General features: G+C 42.9%; 1 protein-coding gene across 1 annotated transcript; it reads right to left on the bottom strand.

The window, feature by feature from the left end:
- Window positions 1-264: 264 nt before the first annotated feature.
- LIPG (lipase G, endothelial type) lies at window positions 265-9174 on the bottom strand. Its single transcript, XM_044276326.1, has 10 exons — window positions 8915-9174; window positions 6907-7100; window positions 6439-6618; window positions 5819-5930; window positions 5157-5381; window positions 4389-4631; window positions 3769-3892; window positions 3460-3672; window positions 2876-2980; window positions 265-2562 (listed from the first exon to the last, which is right to left on the bottom strand). Exons 1-10 carry the CDS (start codon window positions 9006-9008, stop codon window positions 2550-2552), a joined length of 1503 nt encoding a protein of 500 aa, XP_044132261.1. The 5' UTR covers window positions 9009-9174; the 3' UTR covers window positions 265-2549.
- Window positions 9175-13664: the final 4490 nt, after the last annotated feature.

Here is a 13664-nt window from a genome sequence, read left to right as displayed (position 1 = left end):
TGGAGTATGTTTAGCCATTTATAGGCCAACAACACTATCTTCAACTGTATAAAATAAAAGGATCGACATGGAGAACATGAGATTGACCAACATTGGCTTTTATTTCTAGATAACTTTCACTATATGTTGGAAATCTCAAGTTTATGATTGCGGTTCTGTGTTTGATTGGTGGGGACCTGCACTTATCAAGGAAGATCCCTGTTCTCCTGATACAGCAGGAAAAAGAGGTGTGCATACGAGAGCTAGGCCTCACAGGCATGTCAGTGATGACATCCATGACAGGATGGTCACTTTGGCCATCCATAAAAGATCATTTGGTCCAGTTTTGGCTGAAATCTAGTATCCAGTGCATCACCTACCAATGGCCTGTGAAAAGTCACTGACAGTCACAGAACACTGACACCATCTATGTCTTCAATGGACTTGTTTGGCCAACATCAGGGACCAAAGTAGTGTATGTCTCAATGGTTCTTCTACTGACCCATGTAAAACCTAAGCACATTAATATCAATGGGTACATGTTCTGTCCGTAGAGAACTCAGAATGCAAACAGCCATGATTTACTAGTGTGAAAGAGGCCTTCTAGAATCAAAGGAGTGTGAGCACCTGTCCACCAAGCCTCCTGCTATATGCAGATGTCTCCAGCCATCTTGGATTGCTGATCAAGGTCCTCCATTGTGAATCATGACTGCATACCTTTGTTCCCCATTCTCTATTTTACTTGTGTATAGATTTTACATTGTTGTGCATACATGCTTTATGAAGACCTATAACTAGACAGGCTGGAGACAGCCTTCTGGATCCTAAGTTCCAAGTACATGGGCCATTTTGGGTAGGGTTTTGGGACAGCTTCTTACTACCTGATGAGGAATAGACTCAACATATATCAGAGATAAAAGCAGAGCACTGTGACTTCTCCAGAGGACAAGCGAAATGATGACATCACAAAGCTTCACTGAAGACTTTTGTGATGTCACCTGGTGATGCCATAATTGTAACATACATCTTGTTTCTGTTGCTTATGCTGCACCATATACAGAAATCAGAGTCATATACGAGAAATTTTAAATGTTGTATTTATGATTTTTAAATAATTTCATAAAAAAAAGATGTGTTTCTACACATATAAATTCAGAATAAATAAAAAAGAAAACAGCATACACAACATCATAGCAAATCCTGCAAAAATTCATTATATACACTGATATCTCATAAATTACATTTCCACGACAGACATAGTAGATGACAACTATACATTAACTTAGGTGGAATGGCTGCTTGTGACCTACTAAAATTCATTTCAATGCAGCAAATCTATGTACAATATATCTACACAGGTATTTACAACTCATGTATCTGACCAAGGTACTTACTCTCCAAGACCACAGACTACCCAGACCTGTGGAGCTTAGAGACTCATTAGACTTGGCTCATCACCAGCTTTGGGACAGGTCCACAATGTTGCACCAACTCCTCTGGCACAGTAAAAGATGACAAAATCAAAATTGAGAAACATTAAAGGCTCAGTTCATATTCTGAATGGAATAAGAACCAAAACCAATGCACCAATTCATCTGGCCTCTGCCGTACATGGTTCATAGTTAGACACAGTGATGTCACCAAGGTTGAAGGGAGTAGATGCAACATGGAGGATGATGGAAGTGCATAGGGGAAGAAATGGCCTTTTAGAGTCCACCTTGAAACATTCCAGTGATTGCCATGGAGGGGGTTGCACAAGGTTAGAAATACAGAGCTCAAACGTCAGACCTGTCCACAGACTGTGTGGTATTGCACCTCAAAACCAATGGTGAAGCCAAGCCACAATGCAACCTATGGACAGGTGTGATGCCGTTTCTAGAAGGGAGCAGCCATGTTTTTCTAAACCTGGATAATCCCTTTAACACATATGACTAGGGAAGAGTGGAGCAAAAGCAAAAAGAAACCCACTGGATGGATCGCCATGTGGCTGGACTACCATAGCTCAGCTCTTTGAATAAAATACTGACAACTGGATCTTCATGCACAATGTTAATAACTGAACCATCATAAATAAGAGGGACTACACGGTCACACAGTCCTTGCCACAGCTCACACTGTATAAAAATATATAAATCTCTAGACATGTACAAAAAACTGGGGGAGGGGGGGAAATAGTATAAGGAATTAAGGTCGGGGGGGGGGGCTGTTAGTATTGAAGGTTTGTATGAGCAGCAGATTATAATAATCTCATTAATCCAAATTATCCTTTCATGAAAAACTTCCTTCTTTGTAACAGTTCATATAAGGGGTGAGGGGAATGTAAACTTCTTCAAAGTTTCCATGAAAGGACCAGAGTGGAACAAATGGGCCCTGTTAGGTCAATGACTGCATCGTCACAGGCTGTCCAACGGCCAACCCGTTAATGGATCTACGACATTTTTTCATTTTATAAATAAAAAACAAGCAGCATCGTTTTCAGTGCTTTGTAGACAGATGTCTCCATGTAGAGCCCCACTTGGATGCAACGTCAGGGTCAGTGACTGCAGAACCCACCGGATGGATCCGTGACATTATAAGTTCACCCTAGTGAAATAAACATAAATAAGAGTCAATGAACAGCTTCAGGTTGAAAGACTGGGCCAACCATGGGAGCTTTGGACCCTTTAAAGGGTCACAGAGTTTTCAGATATGTCCGAGACCCATCAAAAATTTTCATCCATGGGGTCTCAGCACTCAGACTCCCACCAATCAAAACTTTTGATAGCTCTCACATATGGACATTTTTCTGACAACTCAGTGACCCTGTAAGAAGGCTGCAAAGATGCCCCAAAGTGGCCACACTGTTGATCAGGAGATTGGGTGTGAAACATACTCTTTTGTATTGTTGAAGTCTTACCGTTTGTGGCTCTTTACTTCCCAACCATCTCTACATTTTTCAAACACCAGTTCACCACCGGGAGCTATACCACTTTTATGTAACTCTTTCAGACAGAATGTAAATCTACAAAGTGAATTTAAAATAAATTATTATAAATACAACATTTACCATGGAGTACAAGACAGGCAACATGGACCGATGTCAAAATTTAATCAACTCAATCCAGGGTGAAGCAGAATGTGAGGGGTCCCTCTGTTCTCAACCCATGACCATCAAGGGAACTACTGTGTAAGATACTGTAGGGAACTCATAGCCAGTAGGTGTCTAATGTCTATGGACAGTATAGGTCCTCCAGGACCCCCTCAACAATAGTTTGAGCGAGATCCAATGGGAAATATGAATCCCTTCTGTTACTAGGTAAACTGTTAATGTATAGGAGGTCATAGTTGACTCAAAGTGATGGTTGGCCGGTCTCACCGAAACCAACAGGTTTGGCTGATTCAAGTCCAATGCTTATGGGCGCCATGAATATCAATAAAATGGGTTGTTTCCTCAAGATCAGCTCTACCCATCCCAAACCAACAAAGAACCAAGATACTCACTTCTGCTGGGTTTCTCCAGACTTCACGCGGATGCGACGGATGTGTAGTTCTTTTTCATTGCCCTTGGACCCAAACCAGTAATTGGAGGACCAGAAATTGAACCATGATTGTTTGGTCCCTTCCCATTTCAGTTTGACAGTAAGGAGATCACCGATATCATCTTCACTGTACACCAGGAAAGTGTTGGTGAAATTGTATCCGATCTGTTCTGGCCTAAAAAAACAAAGTGGAAAGTTTAAGCTTGGGTCGGACAGGATTGAGCTTGGGTAGGACAACACAATTGATCCTGCATGTCTGGTCAATACTTACGCATTTAAGGGCAGAGGGATGGAGTCGTTCAAAGTTCCAACCAGGACGACAGAGAAAGTGGGTTCAGTAGTCTCCTGCTCAAACATGTAGTTGAAGATATGCATTTTGAGCTGGTAGTGGAAAACTGCAAGAGGAAATATTATAGTAGACGTCATCAGCACATCAGACGGGTGACATTACTAGAAAGACAACATTCAATTGGCTAAAAAAAAAAAATATGAAGGGCAGTTAGGAAATAATCTTGAAACCAGAATATTTGTAGCAAATAAATCTGCAGTCCCATGCCATTATAATCACCCTCTTGATCATAATACAACTCAGACGCCTTGCTGTCCACCTAATGGCTATATCCCCTAACAAAAAAAGGCCATGTTGAAAGGTGATCCATCGGCATGGGAGACACCAACCTGCCTACACTGGTACAAGAACGAGCATGCGCTTCCCTGTACCCAGACTACAAATGGCACTTTATGGGTAGCGTATAGCAAGTTCACAAACCCCCCAATTCTAGAGGTAACCAGCCTCGTCTGGTGTCACAAGATGCAGAATTACAGACATCACTACATACACTGGGGATCCTTGGTCGTACCACCTATTACATTATGTTCCCTCAGTCTTACCTTTGTATGGCATCTGTGCCCGGGTCTTCAGGTACATTTTGCTGTTTCTTTTACTGGTGCTTTTCTTGGCATTATAACCAATGGCATTACATCGGTTCTTGCGACAGCTCAGGCAGATTCCTTTCTTGAAGCGATTGGAGTCAATGCATTGGAAGGCAAAGCTCTCCTTGTCTTTATTTATGAGAGAATCCACAAAAAGGTGCACAGAACGCTCATGTTCACACTTTACAGCATCCCCGATATCTAAGAGGAGAAGAAATATCACAATGTTACAATGTCCTCACAAAAAGAAGAACATTATTATAGTAGTTATATTCTTGTACATAAGAGTCAGTATTATAGTAGTTATATTCTTGTACATAGAGGCAGTATTATAGTAGTTATATTCTTGTACATAGGAGCAGTATTATAGCAGTTATATTCTTGTACATAGAGGCAGTATTATAGCAGTTATATTCTTGTACATAGAGGCAGTATTATAGTAGTTATATTCTTGTACATAGGAGCAGTATTATAGCAGTTATATTCTTGTACATAGAGGCAGTATTATAGCAGTTATATTCTTGTACATAGAGGCAGTATTATAGCAGTTATATTCTTGTACATAGAGGCAGTATTATAGCAGTTATATTCTTGTACATAGAGGCAGTATTATCGTAGTAATATTCTTGTACATAGGAGGCGGTTTATCCACAGGGTGCAGCCCCCTTGAATTCAATACAGAAATTCTGAAAACATTGTTACAACTACTATAAGTGCTATACTTACTTCCATAGGCTAGGGCACCAAGAACATCTGATAAGCCACAGCCTGGCTGATAATCGCCTCCATTGGGATATATGTCAATATGGCCAATGGGCATCTTGATGCCAATGCTAACTCCTAGCGCCTCTCGGGTATATGTATGAAGAACATCTACAAATTCAGCATCATCAGGTGAGAGCCGTTTGTGAGCTTCTGCATCTTCAAACATTGGTCCTGCTGGATCCAAGCCTGAAACACAAGTTTTGGAGAAGATGTTGACACTCCTAATAGATGATAATTGCTGTAAACCAACACAAGTCCCTGATGGTTCTCATTCCTAAGACTTACACAAGCCCTGTCGAAAGACCTTAAAAACAAAAAACTATTCAAAGGCCGATCTCCAAAACTGCATGAAAACCCATCTATTATGGTATACATGTATGCAAAGCCATTAATAGATTCAAGGCAAGTAATGGTAAAATCGCCAAAATCCATGTATTTTGGGTCAACAAAACGCCTAGGGTCTGGTGATATTTACTTTCCCAAGATATTTAGCAGCCATAATCCCTGTATTAAGGTCTAATCTCTTCCGATCAACATTAAGATTTGCTGGGCATGAAAGAACAATCCATATCACTCAGGTAAGAGCTGAACCCTGAGGGTTTGGGGTATATAACCTTACATACCTGTAATGCGTCCAAGGGTTCCTTTGACATGATTTCCTGCAAAACCTGCAACGTGTGCACCAAGACTGTAACCAATAAGATGGACGTTTTTGAGGGACATATTTCCTTTCTCCTGTAAGACAATAATCAGGCATGGGTTATCAGATCTGACCATTAAATTCTGTTGGTAGATGATCAGGAGAAGACTTATTCAGCTCGGAGACACTGCCACTTCAGATGCAGAAGTAACAGTCGCACCCAAGCCCTGGCCCCCAAAGGCCCCTCTACCATTAAAGACAGTACCATTATAATAAATGACACACAATGGGTGGGAGGCTGCGTTAAAAATTCTGCCTTCGAGCCCAGGTGCCTCAAGTTATCCTCTGCCTGGATACCAGATGTGGTTGAGTTGACTTATACAGTATGTTAGTAGAGTCAGAGTCAAAGGTTGCTCTACGTTTACCATAGAGTGCTATAGTAGTAAAATAAAATATGGAAAAGCTAAAAATACAGTGTACATGCCAATGGCATCTTATGGTCGCAACAACCAAGAATAGACAACCTTGATCATAACCATAGATCATCGGAGAAGATGCTAATATTTTGGATCCTACCACATGCAGACAGTAAAGGCTTCTCACCTGCAACCAGTCTATTAGAACAGCAGTCTCCTTTCCGACCAACTTTGTGTTATTGACGGCATCAGGGTAGAGTTGATGAGCGAGAGACATCCAGTCAACAACTATGATGTTGGCGTGATGCTCCCTTTGCTGAAGGGCCCCCACCAGTTTATGCAACCAACTCTCGAACAGTCCAGACATCTGAAGACAAAGAACAGAGATTTAGCAATAGAATGGTGACACACTTGGCAAGCTCTACAAGTCAACTGTATCCACAAATTTCACCATCATAGTACCCAAGTTTTTACCACGTAATATGGATTACCCATTGGCCCACTTTTCGTGTGGTCTTAGCGTTCAAAAAGAACATATTCTAACCCACTATTATAGTAAATCAACCAATGACCTTGTACCCTCCAGGTTCCACCACACCACAGATACATCTTATAGGTGGCATTAAAGCATACAGTAGGTATCTAGAGAACATACCGTCCACCCATGGATGACAATGAAAGTCTTTGCTGATGTGTTGTAGTGACAGTCTTGCAGGCAATCGTCATTTTCTGGGTCCAGGTAACAACCCTCATCAGGATTGGCAGAGAAGTGGGCATTGAACTGAATCTGAGGTTTCTTAGGTGCCAAGTCTTCATCGGCGTCTTTCAGTAGATTTGCGATTGTGTCATCTGCAAGCAATGAACAAAGATGTTAAACCGCTGGGGTTTCAAAAACCTTGCACTGGAGTAAGACCTGGTGGAACTTTAGGTTCCACATAGTTAAAGACCACTGGTTCCCCATCTACTGGAAGGCACAGGCATCCTTTGCCCTATGCATGCTGGTAGTCATCTAGTTAGCAGGTTTTCGGGTTAAATATTGCTCTCTTCTATTGTGTCATTGTAACCTATAAAAATAATTCATCCTAAATTTGAAGATCGTGTCCATAAGCAACAGAAGTACCTCCACTGCTGCCCCTAGAGGTAAAATATAGTTACTGTACCTGCACTCCTGTATACGTAACCAATCATTTTAGCTGGGGGCATGTAAAAGCCTAGGACATGTCTAACACACCCAGACAGAAACATGACAACCCTTCATTACAGAAACCAACCCGTGAGAGAAGGGAATGACCCACTTTTACGGATCACCTGATAACCACAAATTTGCATTTGAAAAAGCATTCCACTGGATACATTTCATGTCAACCTTTTGCCACCACCTACTATTTAATAATTGAACTTGGCAACCAAATCGTGACTTACAGGTGCATAGTGAAAATCGCTCCTTTGTTGCAACGTGTCGCACAGATGTCTTATTATGCAAAGCACCATGTGCATCCAAAAAGACACTGTGGAAGCGTCAATTCTCTGGAGCTTTATTCTAGGCCAGATTGGTCTCAGATGTCTGGGCCACCACCGTGTGGTTTAATCATCTCCGAGTCCCATTGTTTCCCCAACTCCCTTCTGAGTAGGAGTAATACCATTAGCAGCAGCGCTGTGCGCCCGCAGCGTTGTGCTGGGGAGGGGCAATTTAAAGCAAGTGACAGATCTGCTCAATGATACAGAAGCCTATGAAGAACTTGTAATAATGCATGAATATATATATATATATATATATATACACATATATACATACACACACAGACATACACACACACACAAAATATATAATCTAATGCATACAGAATAATCCATACCAATCACATCTACTATAACAAAAATTAGAATAATAACTTTTAATAATGCATGCCATGAGATGATCTACATATAATAAAATAATGCATATAGAATAATTCATACCAATCACACATCTATAACTACTATGACACTGTAAAAAAAAAAAATCACAAGCAGATAAATCTCAATGCATGTCATGAGATATCCATTCCATATACACAGTAATATATGGGATAAGTCATAGAAATCACACAAACACTTAGATAATGCGTATAGGATAATTCATACACATCCCACATATACACTATGGGATAATTTACCCAAATCAGACACTAATATAAAGCACATAGAATAAGTCATACAAATCACAAGTACACACACACACTACATATGGAGCAATTCCTATAAATCACCCACTACATATGGAGCAATTCCTATAAATCACCCACTACATATGGAGTAATTCCTATAAATCACCCACTACATATGGAGTAATTCCTATAAATCACCCACTACATATGGAGTAATTCCTATAAATCACCCACTACACATGGAGTAATTCCTAGCAGTCACACATCCCCCAGCTCTAAAGGCTATACACAATCCTACACAACCACAGTAACCAGCTCCAGGAATCCTTTCCCCCATGAACCTGACTCCAGTGTCTGCTCACATCAAGCAGAAGTGAGATCCATCATCAGGACAGAGGGAAGGCAGCAGCCACGTGTACCATGTAATCCCCATTCATTCTCTCCATAGGGGGTCAGTCTAACTACCCGGCTCTACAGGTGATCCAACATCCCAAAGTGAAGGAGCCACTCACTCACCTTTCAAGAGCCCTTCCTCTGCCAGCACGGAGGCTTCCCCAAGGGGCACTGCCAGCGCCAGGCACATCCACATGAACCTATAGAAGAGGGGCATAGCTGCTGCCTGCCAGAACCAGGGCAAGGAGGGGGGGGTTGGATGTAATGATCTGTATTGGGATGCCTTTATTAGCTTTGCAGATTGCTCCCTGTGATAATCAGCAGCGGTCCCCCCTCCCCTTTGAGATGATCAGCAGCGATCCCTCTAGAACACGAGTGATACAATGTATCGAGCCGGCGGCCGTTAATATTCCAGCGCGGGTCACGTGACCCATCATCAGATCGCTGCCTGTTTGTAGAGGGCGCCCGTGCTGCGCTCTGATTGGTCACACCTCCCACACGCCCAGAAGAGCAGAAAGTTTCATAAAAATGAATGGAAAAGAATGGGGATGTGTTCACACCTCCAGGACTGGAAACAATGCGGTCCTGTCTGCTGACTGGAAAATGGGTGTCGTTCCAGTGTAACATTACCCAGCACATCAGATGGGGAATGTAGTGACATCAGATGGCACTGGGAGGGGGCGATCCTGGGGACTGGGCTGGGAATCCTCACTATACAGCTTGCATATAGAATGAACCCACAGGTGAGTTGCTGAATTTACCATCCTGCAGCCGTCAGAGCTGAAATCTGTCAGAGCTTTCACTGGTGATTCCTATTGATGTAGGCTCCAAGGCAAAATGTATTATGGGCCCCGTGTCCCTCCCAGTACACGTGCGCCAAATTCAATGCAAAGCGCAATGTCTGAGATTTTCTGAAGGATTTATTGGGCAGTTCAAATTAAACAGCTGTCAGATCCCCAACCCCTACACAATAAGTGGGCTCAACAAAATTGGCGGGTTCTGCTGACATAATTAATGTGCATGGCCGTCTACCAGCATAAAGTCTCATGCACACGACTGTTGGTGTTTTGCGGAACCATAATAGGACAGTCCTATCTTTGTCCGTAATGTCCGACAATAGTAGAACATTTTTTTTTTTTTTTTTTGCGGACACGGAACACACACAGAGCCATTTCCATTTTTTTCATTTTTTTTTGCTGCCCCATTGAAGTTAATGGGAGACAGATCCGTTTTTTTGTGACAGATTGTATCAGAGAAAATGGATCCGTCCCCATTGACTTACATTGTGTGCCAAGACGGATCCGTTTGGCTCAGTTTCATCAAGCGGACAGAAAAACGCTGCAGGCAGCGTCTTGGTGTCCGCCTCCAGAGCGGAATGGAGACGGAACGGAGGCAAACTGATGCATTATGAGCAGAATTTTTTCCATTCAGAATACATTAGAGTAAAACTGATCCGTTTTGGACCGCTTGTGAGAGCCCTGAACGGATCTCACAAACGGAAAGCCAAAACACCAGTGTGAAAGTAGCCTAAGGCTACTTTCACACTAGTGGCAGGACAGATCTGACAGGCTGTTCACCCTGTCGGAACCGTCCTGCCGCTATTTCGCCGTGCCGCCGGACTGCCGCTCCGTCCCCATTGACTATAATGGGGACGGGGCGGAGCTCTGGTGGAGCATGGCAGTGCATGGCAAGAGGCCGCCGGACTAAAAGTACTGCATGTCCGACTTTTTAGTCCAGCGGCCTCTCACCACATCAATGAGGACGAAGCGGCAGTCCGGCGGCACGGCGAAATAGCGGCAGGACGGATCCGACAGGGTGAACAGCCTGTCGGATCCGTCCTGCTGCTAGTGTGAAAGTACCTTAACAAGGAGCTCAATGGCAAAATTCACAACAGGTGTTTGATCCATGAATCGCCCATTTAATTTCCTGGTTCAATTAGAATTGATATTTAAACAGTCCTCCTCATTATGCTGTTCACGTTTTGACATCATGAGACCAAGACAACACCTAACAATTGATCAACAGTATCTCGCCATTGCGAAGCTTCAAGCAGGATGTTCTCAGACGGAAGTGGCCACTGAGCTTAGAGTGTCATCAGCGGGTTGTATCATAGATACAGAGATTGTAAGAGTCACAGAAAGGCATAGAAGTGGAGGTCCTTTGGTCACATCCCACACTGATGACCGCTTCATTGTGAACAATGCCGCAGGGAACCAGATGATGACTGCCACACAACTCTAGGCACATCTAAGGGAAGTGAGAGGCACCTAATTGTCACGTCAGACCATTCTAAACCATTTACATCAGCGTGGTCTGCGTGCTAGATGACCTGCAAGGGTAACTGACCACAGGCGTCATCGTCTTGCATGGACCAGGAAGCATCTACGCTGAACAAGGGACCAGTGGGCCTCAGTGCTGTTCACGTTGGAGATGTCAAGGAGAGCACTATGTGGTGGTGGTGTTACAGTGTGGGCAGGTGTGTTTAGTCAATACAGAACTGTCCTACACTGTGTGAATGTTACAGTGACAAGCCCATACTACTTGAATAACATCATTAATCCCCTCATTGTGCCTCTGCATGAACAATACAGGCCTAATTTCATCTTCATGGACGACGATGCGCCAGCTCATGAAGGTCACATCATTAGGGAACGGCTGCTGGAAACTGGGGTACCTCAAATGGAGTGGCCTGTACCTTCTTTAGACCTGAATCCCATTGAAAACCTATGTGATCAGCTGAGTCGTCGTGTAGAGGCTCATAACTCTGTACCCCAGAACCTCAATGACCTGAAGGCCGCCCTTCAAGAAGAGTGGGATGCCATGCCTCAGCAGACAATAAGTTGACTGGTAAACAGCATGGACGTCATCATCAAGCTGTAATTGATGCTCCAGGCCACATGACAAGTTCTTGAGACACTGACATTTTTGTGGGGTATACCCACCACTGGTGTTGGCTTTTGTGTCAATAAATTGTTTGAAATGAGGAAATCACCATTTCTGCTTCTACGTAAATGCCCGACTTTCATTATATAATATCACTGAAGCGGAAACTTTTTACGTTTTCCATAAATTTCACCTGAAAGTCAAATATCCTTAACTTTTTGTGAGTAGTGTATTTGTACTGTGTGATGCCTCATTCACTTATCCGTTTGTGGATCTTTGGCTAAAATTTGCTGGATCACCACCAGAACCCGTTGCAGTCAATGGGGATCTGGCGGTGAAGTAGAGGATCCGACAGGCTCCTCTGTGTCAGAACAGCCTGCCGTTATATGTTCTTCTACATCTCTTAAGGAATGTGCCTCCTAGAACCCCTGGGTACATCACACTCCTTATCTATAACTGCTACAACAATTTACTGCTCCAACTGTTTGTTTTCTCCTCCAGTCATAATCTACTTAACATCACTTGTCTCATCTACCTCATTATTCCTATGTACTTTGGTGTTTGAATACGTGAATCTTCAGATACTGGTACTTTTTTTTTTTATCTTCCAGCAAAAATGACAGACATACATTTTTTCTTTTACAAATTGTAAAAGAACGTCAAAAATCTCAAGAGTTATAATTTAATATGATCACAATTTACCATGAACTGTAAAATCCTGATCATTCCAATGGCCTTTACAATCACACCTAGCTTCAGAAACAATCACCAACACGTCTATGCAGAATGGAGATATGACAGCTATGCCGAAGATGGTTTTAAAGACTATTGACTTATAACAGTGCCCATCAGGTTTCAATTGGGGTTCATTATGTAAATGCTGTCAAAAAATACCAGGACCCCTAAGAGAAAGAGGAAAATGTATTAAAGGGGTTTTCTGAGGGATGATTTAAAAATAAAAAATAATACCAATTCCCCATCCTGCTGTCCAGACGCTGCTACAGTCTCCGCTGCTCCCCACTTCCTGGTCCTGGGCTTGACACACAGGAAATGGCTTGGACTGTCCTCTCAGCCAATCACTGACCAGAGCAGTGACCCTCCCTAGGCATTGATTGGCTGAGCAAGTGTTCCAAAGTAATTTCCTCTGTGTTGAACCTGGGACTGGCACTGGTGCCTTGCAGCGCTGGCGGTCCTATGTTCAAATCCGACCAAGGACAACATCTGTATGAAGTTTGCATGTAAGGGTACTTTCACACTAGCGTTTTTCTTTTCCGGTATTGAGTTCCGTCCTAGGGGCTCAATACCGGAAAAAAACTGATCAGTTTTATCCTAATGCATTCTGAATGGAGAGCAATCTATTCAGTATGCATCAGGATGCATCAGTTCAGTCCCTCTTACGTTTTTTGGCCGGAGAAAATACCGCACCGTGCGGCCAAAAATCCCGAACAGTTGCCGGAATGCCAGATCCGGCATTAATTTCCATTGAAATGTATTAGTACTGGATCCGGCATTAAGTGTTCCGGCAAAACGGATCCAGTTTTGCGGTCTGCGCATGCGCAGACCTTTAAAAATGCAAAAAATAAAATAAAATACCGGGTCCGTTTTTTCGGGTGACACCAGAGAGACGGATACGGTATTTCAATGCATTTGTCAGACGGATCCGTCTGAGAAATGCCATCAGTTTGCGTCAGGATTGCGGAACTGCCTGCTGGAATCCTCTGCCGCAAGTGTGAAAGTACCCTTAAATAAATAAATTGGTGAGCAGTTTTTCTTTGTTTTTGTCCCATTCCGACTCTATTTTTTTAAAATTATTCCCCTTGAAGTACAGTTGCACATGACTGTACTATGGCTCCGTAGTAGGACTGTCTTAAAGGCACTTGATCGCCCAGTCTTAGAGGAGCTTGATCGCCCAGTCTTAGAGGAGCTTGATCGGCCAGTCTTAGAGGAGCTTGATCGCCCAGTCTTAGAGGAGCTTGATCGCCCAGCTGTA

The sequence above is a fragment of the Bufo gargarizans genome, chromosome 1 (assembly GCF_014858855.1).
Source record: "Bufo gargarizans isolate SCDJY-AF-19 chromosome 1, ASM1485885v1, whole genome shotgun sequence".
Taxonomy (NCBI): Eukaryota; Metazoa; Chordata; class Amphibia; order Anura; family Bufonidae; genus Bufo; species Bufo gargarizans.
This window is presented reverse-complemented; position numbering and strand designations above follow the sequence as displayed.